Source organism: Cavia porcellus, unplaced genomic scaffold (genome assembly GCF_034190915.1).
Source record: "Cavia porcellus strain 051 isolate PalLab524CR breed Dunkin Hartley unplaced genomic scaffold, mCavPor4.1 scaffold_1, whole genome shotgun sequence".
Classification (NCBI taxonomy): Eukaryota; Metazoa; Chordata; class Mammalia; order Rodentia; family Caviidae; genus Cavia; species Cavia porcellus.
The window spans coordinates 95,304,235-95,328,524 of record NW_026947484.1 but is presented as its reverse complement, the minus strand read 5'-3'; the positions used below and the strand labels follow the sequence as shown (position 1 = coordinate 95,328,524).

General features: G+C 36.2%; 1 protein-coding gene across 4 annotated transcripts in view; it reads right to left on the bottom strand.

The window, feature by feature from the left end:
• The window catches only part of Focad (focadhesin), a 298,353-nt gene that overhangs the window by 219,591 nt on the left and 54,472 nt on the right, over nt 1-24,290 (bottom strand). For all 4 annotated transcript variants that reach the window (XR_010048410.1, XM_063251882.1, XM_063251889.1 and 1 more), the window contains exons 6-7: nt 18,609-18,710; nt 358-562 (exon numbers count right to left, since the gene is read on the bottom strand). Coding sequence is in view for 3 of the 4 variants with exons in the window: in XM_063251882.1 (XP_063107952.1) it covers nt 358-562; nt 18,609-18,710 (307 nt within the window). In the remaining variant the exon portion in view is untranslated. The remainder of the gene's footprint in view (nt 1-357; nt 563-18,608; nt 18,711-24,290) is intronic.

Sequence of the window (24,290 nt, the reverse complement as noted above, 5' to 3'; positions counted from 1 at the left end):
ACAGCTTCATAAAAGTATTTTAAATTTACATACTTCCCAATATTTAGCCCAAGGAAAAACATAATTCAAAACCTCCCCTTAATAATTTTTTCTTAAATAAAAGGGAGTTTTCATTCCTTCTAATCTCAATATGGATTGAGCTGATTTATATTTCTGTGAAGTTAGTTCACATAGTTTATATTAATATTAAGCCTAGATTTAGTTCCTTTATCTTCTCCAAAAGATCACAAGTATTTCTAGCACCAGAATTGTCTGAGTTTGCCAAATCACCTAGAATTTAGAACTACTTTATGTTTGATAATAATAATCAACACTTACTGGTGCTGACACACTAGGGAAGGAAGATAAAGGTCTTACCTGCAAGCATGGAATCATGTCGCAACACAGCTGAAGTATCTGTTGTTCCAAAATTGACGGCTGTGCTTCGTCATGGAGAACCGGGGGTTGAAGTAGGACTTTCAGCAGGGTAACTCGAAGGTGAGCATATTCTTGTAATTGAAAGGGCTCGCAATAAAGATACCACAGAAATGGTGCCATTATTTGGATACATGAAACTTCTGACCTGCAAGTTATGTGATGGTTTAGCCAGTTACCAAGTCAAATACCTTATCAAACAGATAAATGACAAAACCAACTTCTGGTTCATTACATACCATAAATTACTATACAACCAGGTGTGACAGCTTTTAATTCTACTATTCCACCATTCCCTAACTAGATTTATACCAAACATTCCCCAGTGCACTGGGGGAAACGAATCCATAGTGATAAACCACAAGCCAAATGCCCAGAACCAGGAAAGTCTCTTTTTTGCACAGCAGCTACACTACTTCGGTTACTGGTGAACATCAGAACTAAGAACATTTTTAGAATTATAGATGTCAGGATCTACTCTCCAGGAGTAAGACACTGGCATGAATTTTTGGAAAAAATTTAAGGTAAGAATATATGTATAACCAACTCCTAAAATCATCCTAACATAATTATGATGACAGTTAACATGTACTGTACTCCCCATTATTCATGATTTCACTTTCCACGGTACGTACCCTCATTACCCAATATTGCTTACTCAATATTAAGTGGAAAATTCCATAAGTTACAAATTACACACCTCAGTAGGGTGATGAAATTCACACTGTTCTAGTCTGTTCCTCTCAAGACATGTATCATCCCTTTGTCTAGCATATCTGTGATGTACATATTAATCATTCAGCAGTCATTTCAGTTATCACATAAACTGTCATAGAACTGCAATGCTTGTATCCAGATAATCCTTATTTTACTTAATAATGACACCAAAATACAAGAATAATGATGCTGGCAATTAATACGTGCCCCAGAAAACCTGTAAATGCTTCCCTTAAGTGGACAGATGATAGTTCTCATTAAAACAAAAACACTATATGGTAGATTGTTAAGATCTGTGATAAGTTACATTTAATTTTTCCTTTATATTAAAGGACAGTTAAAGGGCATTCTGTTGCCCAGGTGACCCTGAACTCCTAGGCTCACATGATGCTTCTACCTGAGCTTTCTAGGTGGCTGAGACTACAGATATGTGCCACTGTGTCGATTTAAATTGCTGCTAATCACTTACTGTGCATTGCTCTAGAAATTAAGCTTTAGCGTAGGTGTTTACATTGCTATGGAGTGCTCCCCACAAGCACTTGTGTGCTGAGAGCTTAGCTCTGTGATGTAGAGCTTTCAAAAGGTGGAGTCCAGTGGGAGGCCCTCAGTTCACTGTCAGTGCTGCCCACAGAAGAGACTGAGGAATTTCTCATGAGAACCTTGAGTTCGTTCTATCCAAAGCAAATACTTTTTGAGCCTAACCCCTGAAACTCTCTCTCTGACTCACTGCTTAACAACATGACATTTCCCTTCTCATCTACTTCACCACCATGACACCATCCACCAAGAAGCCTCTCCAGAGCCAAGCAGAACTGGTGCCATGCCCTTGAACCTTCCGAACTAAATAAGCCCCCTTTTCTTTTTAAAGTTACCCAGCCTAGTGTAACTGGTACAGTAAATAAAAAGTGACTAATATATATGTATAGGAAAAATATATAAACTAATACATACACATACAGACATCAGTATTACCTGTGCTTTTAAGCATTCACTTGGTGTCTTCAAATGTTATTTCTCCATGGAAAAGGAGTGGCAACTATACCAGCTCATTTGTTAAGCATTACAATGTGAAAACTATTGAGCTTTAAGTCTGTAAATTAATTTGATCTATATCACAATGCCATGAATAAAAATTATTATCCCATAGCAGGTAAATTGAGGAAGAAGCAGTTGAAGTAATTGCTAAGGCCGTCCTCAGAAGCGTTTTCCACACAAAGGAGCAAGATTCTACATATCTATCTCTTTTATATGTATATTTCACATCATTTTAGATTATACTATAGCAACTTCTAGTCTAAAGCCAATAACATGCCAGAATGCTCTTCAAAACTAAAAATCTGGTCATATCATTAACCAGCTTAAAATAATTTGGTTTGGACAAAATATTTAGTTCAATTCACAAACCCTCTGATAATTTGGTCTCTACTTGTTTTTCCTGCCTCACTTCTTGTACTTCCTCAACCTCCATTGAACTCATCAAACTTTCAAGTCTTTAATCAAGTTATCTAAACTTACCATTAATGTTTCCTCTATCTGTAGTATACTTTCCCTTTTGTTTCTCTGTTTACTCCCTGCCTAATTTCTATCACTCTTTAGTTCTCTGCTTTACAATGGCAGCCTGACACTGTTTTCTTGCAAGGAGACTTGCTCAGGTCTCTGTTATGTGCTTCCACTGCACAACGACTTTGTATCATTACATATTTAATATCCATAAGCCAAAGAGGGCTTCTGTGTACTGCATATCACCAATAACAATATATATCAGGCTTTAAAAGAAATGTGCAATCACTTAATTAAATCAGCTATACTTAATTACAGAATAGTTTTACAATTATCATGCATCCATTAAATGAAATAACTTTCATACTTATTTAAAGTCAAAATGGATCAAAGATCTAAATATTAAAATGGGAACACTAAATCTATTGGAAGAAAAAGTAAGTTCAAATCTCGAAGACATAGGGGTACACAGAGAGTTCATGAACAAAAACCAAACCACACAGGATATACTTCAAAGAATCAACAACTAGGATCTCATCTTATTAAAAAGTATTTGCACATCAAAAGAAATCACCAACAGAGTGAAAAGAAAACCCACGAATTTGGAAAAAATTTTAGCCAACCATCCCCCAGACAAAGGACTTCTATATAAAACATATAAAGAATTTTAAAAAGTCAGGCCCCCAAAATTCAAAGACCCAACCCAAAAATGGGCACCCGAGATGAATATGCACTTCTCAGATGAAGAAACACAAATTGTAAACAAATATATGAAAAAAATGTTCAATATTATTCATTTAAAATGTAAATTAAAACAACAGAGATTCCATCTCACTGCAGAAAGAATTACCATCATGAAGAAATCAACCAGGGCTAGGGGTTTAGTTCAGTGGCATAAGGGCCTGATTGGTAAGCACAAGGTTGTGAGTTCAATCCCCAGTACTACAAAAAAAGAAAGAAAAAAAAATCAACCAATAAAAATGCTGATGGGGCTGTGTGGGAAAAGAAACCTTTTTCCACTGCTGGTGGGAATGTAGACTGGTACAACCACTGTGGAAATCAGTGTGAAGATTCCTCTAAAAACTAGGACTAAAGGTCCCACTTGACCCCGCTATTCCCCTTCTAGGTATTTTCCAAGAAGTATCAAAAACATGATATCATAGTAATATATGTGTACCTATGTTTATAGTAGTGTAATAGCTAAATCTTGGAAACAACCCAAAAGCTTATCAATGGAAAAAAAAGATGTGGCATTTTTATACAATGGATTACTACTCAGCTATAAGGAAAGATAAATTTGAGGCTTTAATAGCAACTAGAGACCATACTCATAAGTGAAATAAACCAGACTTGCATGTGTAAACACTGTATTGTCTCGCTAGTGTAAAAAACTGAAAGTAAATAAAATTCAAAAGGTACAATACATTGTGAAAGGGAAAGAAACTACTCAAAAGGAAAGAACTGGGATGGGGAAAAAGAAAAAAGAAGGAAGGGTAAAGATCTGCCTGTACCTGCTAGGTACTGCCACTGGAAGTCCCTTTCCTATGGGCAGCCAGAGTGGGCAGAGAGAACCAGCCTATTGCCTCTACCTGCTGGGTACTGCCACCAGAAGCCTCCTTCCTGCAGCAGCCAATGCAGGCAGAGAGAGCCAGACAGATCCACCTTGGCCTGCTGGGCGCTGTCACCAGAAGGCTCCTTCCTACGGGCAGCAAGCAGGAGCAGGGACACACAGCCAGGTAAGCCCTGTGCACCTGTTGGAGGCCCTTGCTTCCTTTGGGCAGTCATCAACCATCAGGAGAATCAGACAAACACACCCCTGTATGCCTGCCACCATTGCAGGAGTCCCAGTCTAGACACACAGGCTGAGAAAAGCAGCTCCACCTCCATGCACCCCTGATCATCGGGAAAGCTCCAGCACAGCTGCACAAGTCTGGAGAGGTCCACCCCACACGCTCTGCTACCTCCCTCTAAATCTGAGGTCAAAGGAACCTAGATGCCTGTCCTATTCCCCTACAGCCAACATGGGAAGTATCTGGGGTCCAACAATCAACTTATTGTAGGGAACCCAGGAGTCTGTCAAGATGAAGTAGCAAAATGTAATCTCAGACCTCCAATCCACACAGAACAAGTCTGGAAGATACAGTCATGGAAGAAAATAGAAGTCACACATCTGAAATCTCTGAGAGGATAAAAACTGAACTAAAGCTTCATGAGATTGTCAAAGCAGTCAAATCAGAAATAATGTCTCAGGTAAAAGAAAAAATCACAAACATAATGAAAGAATTACTCCACATGTCTAAAAAAGACATAGATTAGAAAGAAAAGAGGAGCATAGGAAAATGAAGGAAACCTTGAATGCATATAGAAAGGAATTACAATGCAAGAAACAGATTCAAAGAGATATCTAGGAAACTAAAAAGTCAATCAAAAGCTGGCAAAACCACTTGAAAGATACTGAAGATAGACTTTCAAACCTTGAAGACAGGATTGCAGCTAGTGATCCTGAAAGGAAAGCTCTTTTAAAAATAACAAAGAATCAGCACACAACAATTCAATGGCTGCAAGATAACACAAAGCAGCATAATTTAAAAGTGATAGGTATCAGTGAAGAAGCAGAGGTCAACACAAATGAAATTAAAGGCTATTTACAGAAGCAATAGCAGAAAAATTCCCAAACATGGGAAATGGATCTGGCATGCAGATAAGTGAGGCATATAGGACTCCAACTAGCCATAACTACAGTAAATCTATACCCAGACATATAATAATCAAGATCCCAGAAATTCAGCACAAGAACAGAGTATTAAAAGCTGTTAGAGAAAAGAGACAAATCACCTATAATGGAAAACCAATCAGAATCACAGCAGACTTGTCAACACAAACCATCAAGTCAAGAAGAGTTTGGAGTGATGTGTTTCAAACTGTAAAAGGAAACAACTTCCAAACCAGATTGATCTACCCTGCAAAACTCTTTCAAAATTAATGGAAAGAAACTGGGGCCTCGGATTTAGCTCAGTGGCTCAAGCACTTGACCGGTAAGCATGAGGTTGTGAGTTCAATTCCTGGTACAAAAAAAAAAAACTTTTTTTAATGGAAAAATAAGATACTTCCATGATAAAGAACAAGTGAAAGAATTCATGACTACCAAATCAACCCTACAGAGAGTGCTAAAGGATATGATATTCTAGAGAGAGATAAAGATGAACACAGTTCCAGAAACAGCAGCAGAGGAGCACTGCCAAACAAGACAGGCAATTAAATGAAGGGGAAAAGTGGAGGGCCAACAACAGCAGGATGGAGACAAACCAGTGTATGCTGGTTGTAACCATCAATGAAGATGGGTTCAATTCAGCAATAAATAGAAACACAGGGAATGTGGATCAAGAAACAAGATCCATCGATATACTGTACACAATAAACACATTTAACTGGTAAGGAAATTTACGGACTGAAAAATCAAAGGAGAGAAAATAATTGTTCCATGTGACAGGAGACCAGAAAAAAAGCAAGGATAGTTTGCCCACCAACCACAGAATGTTAAAAAAGTTATGTTGTTTTCATGCAGTGGAAAGCTACCCAGCTACAAAGTAGAATAATTTCGAGGCTCTTGTAGGTAAATAGATGCAACTGGAGATCATGCTCATGGGCCAAACAGTATGAACTCATGAGCTTGTAGCACAAGAAACAGGAGTTAATGGGATCCAAAAGCAAAATTGTTATTGTAGGAGTGATAGGAGAGGAAACACCTGGTAGGGAAAGATGGTAACTATTGTTAATTTCTTATTGTCATGACTTGAACCTTTGTATTGTATTCATAATTTTGTTAGGTTTGGCTTTGTTCTGTCTTGTTTTGATAGATTTTACTTTGTCTGATAATATTTGCCTCCTTAACATAGTAACTAATCACCACTCATATTCTTATTAAATTACCAAACCACCTGCATAACTTCTCAACAGTAACTTAAACTAAGTTAACTAATGTAAATTTAATTCTCAAGAAACTAATAGTCCACTTCAAAATGCACCAAAATTATCAATTTCATCCTGCAAAGAATAATTTCAATTGTGTAAAAGTAGATTTGGGGTGACTAGAATTATTCTTTATGAAATTATTTAGAAATTCATATTCTAGATAGCATACTCCAACATCTGAGAATTTAACTTAAAGGAATAAGACAATACAAATCTATCAATAAGTAAGTCAGAATCAACTAATGTTTTTTTCCTTATGAATAGCTACATGAATTTCATTAGAACAATGCCTTCCCATTCCCAATGTAATACTACTTTGAGATTTAAATAACCAAACAGTAAATTACCTGATTAACCAAAGTATTGAAAAAGGGATGCAGCCTTAAGAACCAAATCATATTTCCCTATAAGGTCAACATTGAATCTAACCACTGAACTTGATTTGCTTTTCATCTAATTCCATTTATAACCAGAGTTATGGAAATAAAGTCTTTAACCAAATTATCACTGTACATTGGATTAACACAGTTGTGGGTAGAGCTGAAAAAGGGAAGACCCACCCTGGGTATGACAGGCATTACAATAGGCTTGTAGGGGCTGGGGATTCAGCTCAGCGGCATAAGCGCCTGCCTTGCAAGCAGGCAGTCGAGAGTTTGATCCCTGGTACCGATAAAAACAAACAACAACAAAAAAAAAAAAAAATGCAAATAATAGGCTTGTTGCCTGAATGGGATAAAAAGGAGACTAAAGGAAGAAGGCTCGTTTCTGTTCCCTCAAAGGAGTTGCAGTCTTCACCTACACCTTGGATGTCATCTGCTGGCTTCTCGGACAGACTCCTCCCTTCCAGTGCAGAACCTTCAGCCTCTCATCACGGATTCCGCTGCCTTCTCATACCAACTCACCCAAGACACTACAGTGAGTTCCAGGCCCTCAACCTTTGATAGGATCCTTCCAATCTCCCAAGTACAGACAGCCTTTTGTACTCTTCCATATTTGACTCTGCTGGCAGCCACTGTAAACCCTCTTGTAAATCCTTATATATCTACATCTTATATTAAATGTTTCTTTGGTGAACACTGGCTGATACAGTGGCCTTTTTCTTTCTTCCTTTCTTTCTTTTTGTTTTTATTATTAAAGATCTTAATTTTTTATTTATTTAAAGAGAAAAAAGGAAATAAAAAAACAAAGCAGTAACAGGGTACAAATAATACAGAATTTCAAGAAAAAAATATACAGTAAGAAATCACTAGCTAATAGGTTACACATTGTCATCTTAGAAACAGTTGTCCAAATTATAAAATTAAAGCATATAAAGTAGACATTCATACAGTGAGATTGCAGACAGGTCCGTTCAATGATCCAACAAAAGCTCAGTAATATGGTTTTCCAACCTACACACTCAAACATACCTGCAGTTATATCCCTTAGACCACCTTTCTTTCCTTTCTTTTTTGCAATAACAATTACACTTTTGGGGTTTTTTTACTCCCACAGTTCTTATTACTTTTTTTTGAAGAGAATAAAACCTAATGTGACTAAACAGAACAGAGTCAGTTAGAACAGAAGGATGGGCATAGTATGATGTAAAAATAGAATACCAGGTGATCAAAAATGGTTACCATTGCTATTTTTAAAAAGAGTTGCCTATATCATCAGGTATAATAGAACTGATCAAAACAGTACAGTACAAGACCAATAAAACCTACACTGGAGACCTTACAGGACTTCAAAAGAAGATAATAGTCAAACCATAATGGGCATCATAGTAAATCTTTTTGCTTTCAAAGTGGTTGCCTATACCCTCAAACTTGATATTATCAAACAAAATAGAATATAGTAGAATCAGACAGAACAAGATGGGGAGAGCAATACTGGGATTCAAATCAGGTTAATAGGAAAAAAAAAGTTACTGTAATATATCCCACTATTTTTAAATTTAGTTTTCCCTGAATCGAAAAAAAATAAGAAAAAATAGAATAATTTTTTTTAAAAAAGGTGGAGATTGAGATAAAAGAGGACATTGTAACAGAACAACACAGGTCAGAACCGAACAATTTAAGCATCATTGTGTTTCACCCCCAGATAATCTAACATAAGAGTAGTCACCATAGTGCCTCTTTCCTTGAATTATTTGAGTGTAACTTCGTATACTATAGCATCAAGCATATCAAGACAGTGTGAAGCCATTCAAGAGAATTAAAGAATTACAGGGTATTTAGAACCAGTTAACAGAAAATGAACAACAGTTTCTATATTATCTCTTTGCCTATAAAAAATTTTGTTTATACTATCACATATAGTAAAATATAGTAAGATACAACATGTTAAAACCAGTGGAAACCGATGTCCAACAGCTTGATGGGACTTCAAAACAAGATGATATTAAATCAGCACTAGCTTTTATGATGTGTTGTTTTCTTCAAAATAGCTATTCGTACTATCACCAATACTAAAATCGAACAACCCAGGTTAAAACGTTTGCAATTAATCAGTGAAAACATTATATGGCTTCAAACCAATATGATTGGGAATCATGATTACCACATACTTTTTTGTATTCTTATCGTTTCTTACACTAGGGAAACTATTCGGTATTTATACATGTGAGTTTGATTTCTTATGAAATACTTATGAGTATGGTCCCAAGCTGCATCCATTTATTTATAAATATCTCAATGTGATCATTCTTTATAGCTGAGTAGTACTCCATTGTATAAAAATACCACAATTTTATCCATTCCTCAGTTGATGGACACTCAGGTTGTTTCCAAGATCTGGCTATTACAATTTGTGCTGCTATAAACATGGATGCACATATATCACTGTGGTATGATGCTTTCAGTTCTTCTGGGAATATGGCCTAGAGGTGGAATAGCTGGGTCAAATGGGGCTTCCAGTCCAAGCTTTCTGAGAAATCTCCAGACTGACCTCCATAATGGTTGCACTAGTTTATACTCCCACCAACAGTGCAGGAGAGTTCCTTTTTCCCCACAGACTCTCCAGCATTTGTTGTTGGAGGTTTTCTTTATCTTGGCCATTCCTTCAGGAGTGAGATGAAATCTCAGTGTGGTTTTAATTTGCATTTCTCTAATGACCAGTGATGGTAAACATTTTTACATGTATTTATTTGCCATTTGTATTTCTTCATCTGAAAATTGTTTATTCATCTCAGATGCCCATTTTTGGATTGGGACTTTGAATTTTGGGGGTCTGGTTTTTTTTTTAATTCTTGATATGTTTTAGACACAAGTCCTTTGTCTGAGGGGCAGTTCACTAAGATTTTTTCCCAGTTTGTGGGTTTTCTTTTCACTATGCTAGAGATTTCTTTTGATGTGCAGATCTTTTTAATAAGATCCCAATTATTGACTCTGGAAAGTATTTTCCCTGCAGTTTGAGTCCTGTTCAAGAATTCTCTACCTACTCCTATGTCTTCAAGGATTTTACCCAATTTGTCTTCCAATAGATTTAGTGTTTCTGTTTTAATATTTAGATCTTTGATCCATTTAGATTTTATTTTAGTGCATGGTGATTGGCATGGGTCTAGTTTTAGTTTTCGGCATATGGAGAGCCAGTTTTTCCAACACCATTTATTAAAGAGACTGTCGTTCTTCCAGTGAACCTGTTTGGCCCCTTTATCAAAGATAAGGTGGTTGAGTGTGTGATAAGGTAGTTGTGGTTGTATTTTCTAATCTATTCCACTGATCTTCAGATCTGTTTTGGTTCCAGTACCATACTGATGTTACTACACTTGTTTTGTAGTATAACTTCAAGTCAGGGATTGTGGTATCGCCTACGTTGCCTTTGTTGCTTAGGACTGTCCTTGCTATTCTAGGTCTCTTCTCGCTCCAGATGAATTTTAGGAGCGCTTTCTCGAGTTCTATGAGGTATGTTGATGGTATTTTTATCGGGATTGCATTGAATCTGTATAACACTTTTGGGAGAATGGCCATTTTCACAAATATTTATTCTTCCTATCCATGAGCAAGGGATGTCTTTCCATTTTCTGAGATCTTCTTCAATTTCGTTTTTCAGTGTATTATAATTTTCCCGTATAGGTCTTTCACTACTTTTGTGAGAGTAATTTCTAAATTTTTCACTTTTTTTGGTTGCTAGTGTGAAGGGTGTGGTCACTCTTATTTCTCTCTCTGGGACTTTGTTGTTAGTATATAGGAATGCTATTGATTTTTGAGTATTGATTCTGTATCCAGCTACATTACTGAATTTATTTATTGTATCTAGGAGTTTTTCAAAGGAGTTTTGGGGATCTTCTATATAGAGTATATGTCATCTGCAAATAATGATAGCTTAACCTCTTTTCCTATCTTTACACCTTTTATTTCTCTCTTTTGTCTAATTGCTCTGGCTAGTATTTCCAGAACTATATTAAATAGGAGCGTTGATAAGGGGCATCCTTATCTTGTACCTGATTTTAAAGTAAAGGCCTTCAATTTTGGGCCATTTAGTATGATATCGGCTGTTGGTTTGTCATAGACAGCCTTTATTATATTGAGGCAAAGACCATCTATTCCAATTTTCTGCAAGGTTCTTATCATAAATGAATGTTGGACCTTATCAAAAGCTTTTCTGCATCTATAGAAATGATCATGTGATTCCTACTTTTGGCTCTACTGATATGGTGTATTACATTTATTGATTTACGTATACTGAACCATCCCTGCATGCCTGGGATGAATCCCACTTGGTCATGGTGTATGATCGTCTTGATGATTTGCTGCATCCTATTTGCCAATATTTTATTGAGGATTTTTGTATCTGTGTTCATTAGGGAGATTGGTCTGTAGTTCTCTTTTTCAGTTGGGTCCTTCTCTGGTTTTGGTACTAGAGTAATATTTGCTTCTAGGAATGATTTAGGAAGGATTACTTCCCTTTCAGTTTCACTGAAGAGTTTGAGGAGTGTTGGCATTACGCCTTCTTGGTATTTCTTGTAGAATTCTGCAGTGAATCCATCTGGGCCTGGGCTCTTTTTTGTAGGTAAAGATTTAATTATGTTTTCAATTTCATTAATAGAAATTGGGTTATTCAGTAGTTTTACATCTTCATGACCTAGCTTTGGTACTTCGTATGTTTCTAGGAATCTGTCTATTTCCTCTGTGTTATCAAACCTTTGAGAGCAGAAGTTTTCGAAATAGGTGTTGACGATCTTCTATATTTCTATAGGTTCTGTAGTAATTTCGCCTCTTTCATTCCTTATTGCATGAATTTGAGCTTTTTCTTGCCTTTTTTAATAAGGTTGGCTAGGGGCTTGTCAATTTTATTTATTCTTTCAAAGAACCAACTCTCTGATTCATTGATTTTTTGGATTGTTTTTTCAGTCTCTATTGCACTGATTTCTGCTCTGATTTTTATAATTTCTCCTCTGCTTTTGGCTTTGGGCTTGACTTGCTCTTCTTTTTCTAGATGTTTGAGGTGTAACATCAGGTTATTTATTTGTATTTGTTCTGTTTTCCTGATGTGGGAACTCAGTGCAATAAATTTTCCTCTGAGAACAGCTTTCATTGCATCCCACAGATTCCAGTAAGTTGTATGTGTGTTTTCATCTGTTTTCAGGTATTGTTTAATTACTTCTTTAATTTCCTCTGTGACCCACTGATTACTCAAGAGTGTGTTATTCAGTTTTCATGTGTTTTTGGCATTTTTGCAGTATCTTTTATCATTAATTTCTAATTTCATAGCGCTATGGACCGATAGCATGCAAGGGATAATTTCAACCCTTTTGCATTTATTTAAATATGTTCTGTAAATTAATATATGGTCTATTTTAGAGAATGAGCCATGTACTGCTGAGAAGAATGTGTATTCTGTTGTTTTTGGGTGGAATACTCTGTATATGTCTATTAAGTCCATTTGTTCACAGGTGTGATTCAGTTCTTTTACTTCTTTGCTGATTTTCTGTCTAGTTGATCTGTCCATTGGTGTCAATGGTGTGTTAAGATCTCCTGTTAGAATCGTGTTACTGCTAATTTGATTTTTCATTTCTGTTAGTACTTGTTTTATATAACTGGGTGCTCTGGAGTTTGGTGCATATATATTTAAGATAGTTATCTCTTCCTCTTTGAGTTTTCCCCTAACCAGTATCTAGTGACCTTCTTTATCCCATCTGATCATTATTGGCTTGAAGTTCACATTGTCTGCAAACAGAATAGCTATCCCCACTTTTTTTCGGTTCCTGTTGCATGAAGTATTGTTTTCCATCCTTTGACTTTTAGTCTGTGAGTATCCTTTGGGTTAGATGGGTTTCTTGTAGACAGCATATGGCTGTATTTTGTTTCTTGATCCATTCTGCCAGCCTGTTTCTTTTAATTGGTACATTGAGACCATTTACATTAATGGTTATAACTGTTATATGTTGGTTTATTGTTGACATGTTATCTTTCTGCTGTTGCATCTTTCTTTCTGCTCTGTTTAATTATCTGCTTTGTTTAGTAGTTTTTTCCTAAATGTATCTAGCCTGTCTTTCAGTATTCTTTGCAGGGTTGGCTTGGTGATCATGAAGTTTTTCAGCTGTTCTTTGTCATGGAAGTATCATTTCTCCATCCATTTTGAAGGGCAGTTTTGCAGAGTACATCAGCCTAGATTGGAAATCATTTTCCTTTAGGATCTGAAATGCATCACTCCATGCTCTTCTTGACTTTATTGTTTGTGCTGAGAAGTCTGCTGTGATTCTGATAAGTTTCCCTTTATAGGTGATCTCTCTGACAGCTTTTAATATTCTATTCTTTTGTTTGATTTCTGGGATGTTCATTATTATATGTCTCGGTGTAGATTTATTTTGGTTATGGCTATTTGTAGTTCTATATGCTTCATTGATCTTGATATCAGTTTCCAGCCTTGTATTTGGGAAATTTTCAGCTATTACTTCTCTAAATATCCTCTTGACATCCTTTATGTTGTCCCCTTCTTTTTCATTTATCCCTATCAACCTTATGTTGTTCCTCTTTGTGTCATCTTGCAGGTGTTGAATTGTTATTTCCTGATTTCTTGTTATTTTTAAAAGATCTTTCCTTTCCTGTTCACTGGCTGCAATCTTGTCTTCGAGGTCTGAGATTCCATCTTCACATTCATTGAGGCGGTTTTTACAACTTTCAATGGAGTTTTTGATTTCCTGTATGTCTCTTTGTATCTGCTTTATATATTCTGTTTGTTTCTTATATTGTTCATCCAAAGATTCTATCTTTTTGTTTAGTTCCTCCAATTTTTTAACTGTGTCTTCTTTAGATATGTTCAGCATTTCCTTCATTTCTTTTATCATTTCTTCTTTTACCTGAGAGATTATTTGTAGTTTGAGTTCCTTTAAGGCTTCCTAGAGTTGCTTCTTTATTTCAGTTACTATTATTTGAGGTATTTCAGGTATGTGGCATGTATTTTCTTCTATGCACATGGCTCCTAGGCTTTTCTGGGATGGGCTGGATGTTTGAGATTGCATTTTGATCTTTCGTTTTGTCACTTTCCTATATTTTCGAGCTTCAAGTGTTGTTCCAAGTGAGGGAGAGAGGACTGCCAGGCTGGGACAGGGTTCCACCTGTGGTTCTGAGGCTCGGGTTCCAAGGCTCGGCCAGACTCACTTTTCCTGGCAGGAAGCCTAGACCTGGCCCCGAGGCGAGGGAGACAGTTCTGCCAGGCTGGGACGGGATTCCGCATCTCTTCCCCACTCACTGGTCCCAGCAGGGAACCGCGGCCTGGCCACCAGGTGAGGAAGAGCTTAATTTTTTATTTTTATGAGAATAAAACCAAACAAAACATAATAAAGCCAATCAAAACAAAACAGTGAAAGCTATACAGGACTTCAAAACAAGATAGCAGAAAATCAACAATGGCTGCCACATTGCCTGTTGTTTAGTAGACAAAGTTTGAAGGGTAGCCTTCTGAGAACTAGAAAGCAGATTTCATGATTCACTGTATCTGCCAGAATCTTGACCTTGACATTCTCAGCTTCTAGATCTATGAAAAATAAACTTTTGTTGCTTATAGACACACTATGGAATTTTATTATAGTACTCCAAGATGAATAAAACATAAGGTTTCCTGTATCTCCTTAAATTTTTCGGTAGCAATGCATATGTCTTAGTTACTGTTCTCACTGCTGTGACAAAATACCTGCCCCTCAAAGTTAAGGGAGGAAAGGTTTATTTAGCTCACAGTTTGTAGAGATTTCTAGCAGGGTGGCACATGGCAAAGAGGCAACACTTCATGGTAACAGAGCACAGCCAATCAACAGAAGAAAAAGGAAGACAAGCCTCTTTCTGTCCCTAATCTTGTATTCAGCATGCTGGGATTAGGATGGTGCCAATCCAAACAGTTCACTGATCCAGCAATCACCCATCCTTAATCCCAGAACCCTTAAGCACAGCATTATCCTACAAGTCAATCACACACTCTAGATTCAGCTACCTCCAAAAAAAGACTCTTACGACTGCATGGGGCTTTGGAGAGCATCTAGACACAAACCATAACAACATCCTACCTAGAAATTCTATCTAAAATTGAAATTAAGAGTTTAGAAATGATATTGTAAGAAAGAATTCTTACAGAATATTTTAAAACCTTCAGAGCAAGAAATATTTGCAGGTAGCTGGTGAATATAACTCAGGCATTTCCAGGACAATGGTATCCCATCATGACCTTACAATTATGTACTTAGAACATAATTTATAAGACACTCTACAACCCATTATCTGAGCCCTGCAATTCATAAGTTTCCTTTACAAAAACTCCACATTTATAAAGGATCTAAAAATGTGGTGGTACACACTATTAATACCAAGAATAATAAAGCACAGTACCTGCCCTCAAGAAGGTTTCAGTTAATGCGAGGATCTATACGACTATGTGGTTAGTGTAGTAATCTTAGAACTCACAAGTGTAAGGCAAGTGTGGTGCCATATGCCTGTAATTCACCATTCGGGAGGCTAAGGCAAGGATTGTGATGAGTTCAAGGCCAGTCTGAGCTGCATGGCAAGTTCAAGGCCAGCCTAAACTACACAGAAAGACCCTGTCTCAAAAATCAAAACAAAACAGAAAAATCACAATTGTATGAGCACACAAGAAAGACACCTAATCTACTTTATAGTAAGTAAAGACTAAACAGAGTATACATAAGTTTTAAAATAGAGAAACCAGACAGGAAATGAGTATATAAGAGTCAAGAGAATAACATAGATAGAAAAAAGCAAAAGTATAAAGAGAAGAGAACAGCACTGCTTCTTGGACAAAAGTAAAATAAATCAGTGTACTGCTAAAGCATAAACTTAAAACAAATACGAGATAAAATGTGTGAGACATGTAAGAACCATTCCAGTTGACTATTATTTTCTTTTAAAATCCTGTAATGTCTCCAATGCTTTGGTTTTATTCTTTACTGTTTAGTTCAATTTTATTATAACTGGCAATTCTTCTTAAAATAGCAAGAGACAGTATGGTAACCATTGTTGATCACCTTGTATTTTGTTTTTACATTACCTATTATGTCCATCCTTTTGACTTGACTGACTCTGTTCTGATATGTTGCATTTGGTTTTACTCTCTTCAAAAAAAGTAATAAGAACTGTGGGAGTAATAAAACCCAAAATGTATAATTGTCATTGTACAAAAGAAAAGAAAAGAAAGTGCTCTAAAGGTTATAACTGCATATATGTTTAAGTGTATAAGATAGATAACCATATTACTGAGTGTTTTTTGGGTCATTGAACAAAACTGTTTGCACTCTCACTGTTTGAAAGTCCACGTCATATGCTTTAATTTTGTAACTTGAACAACTATTTCTAAGATGAGAATATGTAATCTATTAACTAGTGATTTCTTACTGTTTATTTTTTAAATTTTATATTACTTGTACCCTTTTTCTGTTTTTTTCTTTTTCTCCTTAAATTAAAAAAAAAAAAAAGAACCGTATCATACACAGGACCTACCAAGATATATTAGGTTTTACCCTGTAGTCCAGGATTTCAAACTATGTCAGGAATCAAAAAAAAAATTTTTTTTAGTAGGAAGTTTCTGTAAGACATTGTGGTCATTATGTTTAATTGACAACTTAATGGACTTGAGAGCTGCTTAGAGAATTAGTAAAGCACACTTCTGGGTGTGTCTGGGTGGGCCGAAGGCATTATCTTGGGCACTCTATATGGTTGCTGACCTCTTTCTCTCCAACCCTGTTCCCTTGTTCTACTTCTTGGCCACCACAAACTAAGCAGTTTTATACTATTACACACTTGCACCATGTCCTTTCTGCATTAGAACCAGCCCACTATGAGCTTAAACTTCTGAAACCATGAACCAAATTAAACCTTGCCTCCTTTATATTGTAGTTACTGGGTATTTTTTTTCCAGTAACAGGAAAGCTGACTAATATACAAAACCGGTTACCAGTACAGTGGGATTGTTGCCTGGGGTATACCTCACCATGTGGTTCAGAAATATGTGAAACTGGTTTGCAGAAGTTTGGAAGATCTAGAAATGGATAGATAAGCCTTAGAATGTCGAAAGCAGAGCTTGATGAGTGATTTTTATCAGTGCTCAAATGACCAGAAAGCTGCTGGGAATGCAGACAGTACAGTAAAGCAGCTAGGAAACCAGACAGATATGAGCAGAAGACTGGAGGTACAAAGACAATGTTAGGAACAAGTAGTGATGGCCATATCAAGAGATGGTGATAGTAAAGGTCATGTTAATTAAGTATCACTTTCAAAGGAAGGCTCTAGAGGGACCTGGAATAGAAGTTATTTGTGTTACATTCTGGCAGAGAATTTGACTCCATTTTGCCAAGGCTGTAGGAAACTGAGTTTAAGGGTAGTAGGCTACTAATCTAGTAGAGGAAATTTCAAAGCAATCCAATGTTCAAGTTATGGCATGTGTATTACTGCATTGAGTCAAGAGCAAAAAACAAAGCAGTATCTGAAATTTTTTAAATTTTGCCTAAAAAGAATAAGTAGAGTTGAGTCCAAAGGAGGTATGATAGTAGCTGAAGAGACTGGCATCATTAAAAGAGCCAAGTAGTCTGTACAGAAACAAGAGGATGCCTTAAGAGCACATCAAAATGAGCAAGCCCCCATCCAATGCAGGCAGCCTCTGAATGCTTGCAGGACTAAACTGGTGGGTGTTATTGGTCTCAGGGAGCCTCCAAAGCTCTGAGGCAAATAAAACTCTCCTCCAAGCTGCAGATGTCAGGTATTTTGTCCATTAACAATAAAGCTGGATAATATAGGCATCAACAAGGAAGTTCTACAAAAATAGTGCTGAAGGAATGAGGAACATTGTGTTACTTACCTGAGATACTGCAAATACAGTTTGAAATTCACAACTGTAGTAATCCTTGCAAGAAAGCAATAAAGTAAGATTTGCCTTCTTGATATATCATTCTGATAAATGTTCAGAGAATAGATATGAGCAGGACAAGATTGAGACAAAAACAATGTTTGGAACAAGTGATAACAGCCATAGACAAACATGGTGAGGTCTTGAACCAGTGCAATGTTGTAAGGATAGAAAAAAGGGAGTAACCCTGAGGACAATCAAGAGGCATGGATAATGCAAAACTGCACATCTAGCAGCTAGCTGAAACCTCCTGACAGTATTGCTTGATTCTAAGTGGCAAGTTTCTTATTAACCAATATCCAAAAGAAAGAATCTATCTCCTTAAATGCATTGCGTAGCAGTTTACTGAGTATTTCTAGTAAACTTTCCAACCATTAACTAATGTTTACCTACTTCAATAATAACTTTTCTAGTATTCAATATTTCAATAGCCAAAAAATCATGTAGAATTTTTTTTTACTATTCAAAAGAGACTAGAAAAGCTAAACTTGCTTTGACATTTCTTTGGAAGAAAATATTATAGTCATAGCGGCTGGAACAAAGGAAGGAAGGAAAGAAAGAAGGAGGGAGGGAAAAGAAAGGAAGGAACGAAGGAACAAAGGAATGAAGGAAGGAAGGAGGAACCAGCCAAGCTCTAAAATTAACATACACCATTCTGTCTCTCTATTTTACTTTACCTTTCAGGACATTGCTGGAAAAAAGCTGTCAGCTGCTGCAGAAGTACTGGCCAGCAATCAGGCCTGTGTTCAAGCACAGTGATCAAAGGCTGTGGATGATTTCTGTAAAATACAGAAAGTTACATTGGAAGCTGTCATTTTAGGGGTACACATACTCAACACTGAAATACAGCAGGGAAAAAAAGCCAATAATATCGAGAGAGACCGTTCCAGGATTCATAACTGTCATAAAACTCACTCTCTGCATTAGTTACAGGGTTGGTTCATTAGAAATGACTTTCTATACTCCTTTTATCTAATTGCTTTTTTGTTTTGTCTTGTTTTGGTTTGGTTTTTGCAAAAAAGAAAACCTAGCATCTCAGAGATCCAAACTGCAGAATGGGTTCTTCAATTTAACCAAATAGTATCACTGGTCAAGGTCCTGAATTCAGGCTAAAATGCGGCCCGTGATTCCTTCCTTCTTAGAGGTCCAGGGCCACCTCAGCCTTCTGCCACAACTCTCCAAGCCTGGAATCTTCCATTTCCTCTAACATTATTCCCACTAGTAGGTTCTACCTCTCCTGTTTCCACTTACTGGTTCCTTCTTAGCACATGGTCCTGTGCTACTGCAGCATATTTAAAGGTGAAGAGAAAAGAAACTATTCTTCTCAAACAAAAGACCATCCATACTGAAAATGTCTACAATTGCTTCTGAATGGAGATACATTTTTTTATTTGGAGTATTTCCATGGAGATGCATATATTAAACATAAAATCTGAAATCTAGAGGACTCTCAACAAACAGCGATAAACTAGGGGAGAAAAAACCCACAAGCACAATCATTTTAAATAGCTCAAAAAGCCTAACGTAATTATAAATTTTTCAACTTTTCAAACTATGGATTATAGTAATATAAAGGTTTCACTTATTATTGATACAGTTTGTCTCTCCGAGAAATTTTTAAAATAAATTTTAAAATGCTCATTGTAAAAAAATTCAAATACAGAAATAATATTTTTAACATAAAAAGAATTAAATGCATGCTATTTTCTTTAACCTTAATTTATTGTTTGTTTGTTTGTTTGTTTTAAGCCAAGGTCTGACTGTGTAGTTCAAGCTGATCTTGAGCTCACAATGTAGCCCAGGCTGGCCTTGAACTCATGGTGATCCTCCTGGCCTCAGCTTCCTGGGTGCTGGGATTACAGATGTGCACCATCCTGCCTGGCTGTAACCTTAATTTTTAAGCCAGAAATACATTCCAGTAAGATTTTTTTTAATCAGACTATCAGCTACATGTTTTACTTTTCATGGACTTACTCTTCATAATGCTGGGGATTGAATCTAGGGCTGTACACAAGCATTGTAAATATTCTATCACTAAACTACATCTCCAGCCCCTGAGTATGATAACTTTACCAGCAACATCAGCATCACCTAGGAATTCTCTGGGTGCAGCCCAGACCTAATAAACAGTCCTCCAGAATATTCTGATACATTGCTGTAACACAATGTTTTACAACATCGGCTGCAGGCTAAATTATCTGTGGAGTTCTTAATACCAACATCCAGTCCCAGACATCTTGGCACAGCTAGGAATGGACTGATACATTAACAATATTTTACAACTCTACAAGTAAGTTACATGTGTTGTTGAGGTTGAGAATTTCATTAAGTCAAAAAACAAAAACAAAACAAAATAAGACACTGAAAAGTGCTCACTCGCGCATGCTCTCTCTCCCTCTCTCCCTCTCTCCAAAACAAAAAAAATACAACAGATCTACAACATGGAAGCATTCATATTAAATGCCTCTGTGGCACTACTACACAATGTCTGGATAGTACAACACTTCTCTTCACGTCCAGCTTACCAGGCACTTGCCTCACGTGCCAGCAGCCTCCTGCCTAATGAAGCACAGGCTATTTCTGACAGGTTACAGCCATTACCAAGGACTGACTCTAAGTAATATTTTATGTCCAAACTCAAAAGTCATATCAAAGTCATAGTTTCAAATCCTACAACTTTGATAGTTAAACCCATCTAGAATTGCTTGCCACTCTAGTTGCCACAGATATTAAAATAAATATGTATTATAAACCTTAAAAACCACCCAGGTATATCACATCAGATGAACTTCTTAGGCTGAAAGTTCAATAAGTCATGTTCAATAAAAACCTCCAAAGGAAAAGGAAAGACTGGCAATAACAGTATTGCTACAAGTTTCTTCTTCTGATAAGTACTGTACTAATGTAAGGAACACCAGATAGGGTCTTTCATTAATCTCCAGCTAATGACCTCTACGGGGATTCCAGAACAAACCTCGAGTTGGCACAAGTTTTTGTGTGATCATAAAGCACTGACATGCTTTTCAATATTCTTCTAAGTCATCTCCTTCCTCTTGCTACCCCTTACTCAAAATAAGTAAATAAATAAGTGAATAAATAACTAACTACTAAGGGTCTCAAAACATGAAGTTCAATAACAATTAATTAGTTCAACAGAAAAAAATTATAAAGTAAAAATAGAAATGATACACGTGGTAATCAACTCTTACGATGGGACTTCTACTCAGACTGACTCACTTTAGATTTATTGTGTAAAACTTAAGTCCTGCTTTGCTAGCTATTGAATTTATAAGATTCTATTTTGTATCTTAAATTCTAAATAGGAGATTAAGTAGAATGCAGTGCAATAAAGATTATCCAGATTAATTACTGGTTTAGGCCTCTGGGTAATTACCTTGTCTAGATAATTGATTATATCCAATCTAAGTGACAGTATTGTACAGAAAAACACTATTGATTCGGAGAAGCTGAAAATCTTGAGGGTGAAGGGAAGTTCAAAATAAAAACACTGATTCTTCTTGTTGACTAGCACATGGTTACTAACAATGCACGATTTCAACTAAATACAACTAACTGAAAGCAATTGTAACTGGCAACTTTTTCTTTTAATACTTTAAGCATAATGAAGCAAGGAGCTAAATCTCCCTTCTGAATCATCAAGTTGGTATATGATGACATACAGGCAATAACAGATAAAGCTTTATGGTTAAGAAACAGAACGGATACACTTGTTAATTCAATAAATTGAACTACTACCACATATGAGAGTTTCTTAGTCATATCACCATTAACATTTAGGCTAAATAATTCTTCATTGTATGGGCTGTCCTATATACCAAACAGTGTTTAGCAGCATCCCTGGTCTCTTCCTACTAGTAACAGTCTCTTAGCTATGACAAACAAAAAATGTCTTCGCATATTATCAGATGTCTCCTGTGGCACAAAAGTGACCCTAGTTCAAAACAACCTCCTACATAAATGACAAGTACTACAGAAGCACAAAATAAATAAAGCATGGTACCAATATCAACGTATTATAAAAGACTGATTCTAATTTCATTCTGCCGTATCCTGGTAATCAATCAATCAATCAAGATTTTTAGCTTCTCTGGAAAATACAATTAATAAAAACCAACATTAGATGTAGAAGAGTAGCAAGACGGTAGGAACTAAAAGCTTAAAATAGAAAACAAATGTAAAATTATTTCTTTACAAAAACCTTCTTCTAAAATAAATGGTATTAAATAATACAAATGCTAATTTGGGCATGAGAGAAAATGAAATTATTTTCCTATTTAAAATATTATTATAATTAGAGCATTTCAAATGGCATAAGGCTAAGTATAGTTCACTCTTGATGTATTCAAGGACTGATTATTAAATTTATGGATTATTCAAGATTTTTCCTTTATACTCTCATTTACTATTTATTAGTCATTCCACTTTTCAAGTACATCCAACAGAAAAAGGTCAAAGTAAATGGAAGGATACACAATTTAAACAAGGCAACAAATTTATATTGAAAATGTTACTAATTAAAAATAAAAGAACAGAGGAAAAAAGAAATAATGTGGTACTTAAAAACAAACAAAACAAAAAAACCTGTATTGGTATACACCTGTAATTTTGGCACTCTGGGAGCCTGAAGCAGGAAGATTAAAAATGTGACGCCCAACCAAGCAACATAGTGAAATCCTGTCTCAAAAACATAAAAATATAAAGGACTGCAGATATAGCACAGTGCAAACATCCTGGATTTAATTCCCTGAAACAAAAGGAAAGAAAAGAAGCCTACACAAAAGCAAAACTGGGGGTCATGCCTTAACATTCTATTATCTTCAAGACTACTACTCAAATTATGGTGAATCAGTTGATCAAAATCCTTTATTAAACTGAGAGTGGTGATACAGGCCTGTAATCCCCGTACTTGGGAAGCTGAGGCAGGAAGATGGTTGAGAGTCCAAGGCCAGCTTGCACTATGAAGTGAGACCCTGCCTCAAAACAAAAAAATCCTTTATTAAAATGACTATTCAATCAACCTGATCACTTGTAAAACTAATAGTGGCAGCCATTGAGCTACACAAGTTTTGAAGAAAAATAGATGGTACATCATAATTATTTTTATATAAGCAATGGCTATGTATCATCATTGGAATCATTTACTATTATATGGCCAAGTCCTTATCTCAGATAAAGCTAAAAGTGAAGAGGTAGGATGAAACAGTTGGGAATAGAATATAGACAAAATTAAGCAACAAGAACCCCACATTTACATTCTGGTTGTGCAACAAATCAAGGAATAACCTCTCTCAGTCAGTTTCTTCCATCTGTAATGAGACTAAAGTGCCTATCAGAGCTGAAGTTATATAACCCATGCTACCTATAAAAACCCCAAACATAGAATGCTCAGAACTAAAAGTGAACCCAAACTCTACAAAGGCAGAAAGCTACTACTAATAATTCTATGTCAAACTTAAAAGACTCTAAATGCAATGTCTGCTAAAATCTAAGACCTGAGAAAAGAGGTCTCTTTTTTACAAAAATGAGGAAATTCTAAGATAAATCATCCTACCTTTCTTTATTTCAGGGAAACAAAAAGTGCTGTGTCTAGAGGAGTCTACAGGAATTCTTAAATCAGAATTTCTTAATTCCTGAGACAGTAAATAGCTCTGCTTACTCCTTAAAAGACAGTAACATAGTTTCTAAAGATCAAAATCAATAGAAACCAGATAACCAGGTCAAGCTCCTTAGCCTCTAGAGCCTATAGTGTCTTCTTTACTCTGCATTTTCTGCGTGCCCCACTCCCCACAAGAATAAACCAATTTGTTATACATGCTTTGGCACTTTCCCATTTTTTAAAATTTACAAATGTTTTGCTATTTTAAGTAGAGCATGCAACATAATACTTAGCAAATAGAAGTACTCTGTAAATACACACTACTATAATTATGAGGGTAAGTTTGTATCTTAAACTACAGTGTAAGCCAGGTCTATGTGCTCTTAATCTTTTTTTTCCTTTCCTTTTCAAACATACATATATAACGAACATGGTCCTCCCCACCCCCAATCTTTTCATACTCTTAAACTGGTTCATTCATGTCCTGGATCAAGACAAACCAGTTTGTCGTAGACTCTCTAACATGCTATCCCAAAGTCGAAACTGTTCAGAGAGAGAAAAAGAAAAATAGAGCACAAAGAAAGCATGCACAGTTACTATTTAAGACATTCCAGTGCTTCCCAGTCTTTGCTAATACTGTCAACAGCACGGAGCAGTGCATGTATCGTAACAGAAGGCAGCCGGGAGGAACTAGCGATTTATGCATGGTTCTGCTAGACTAGTAGAGGCAACGATAAAGTAT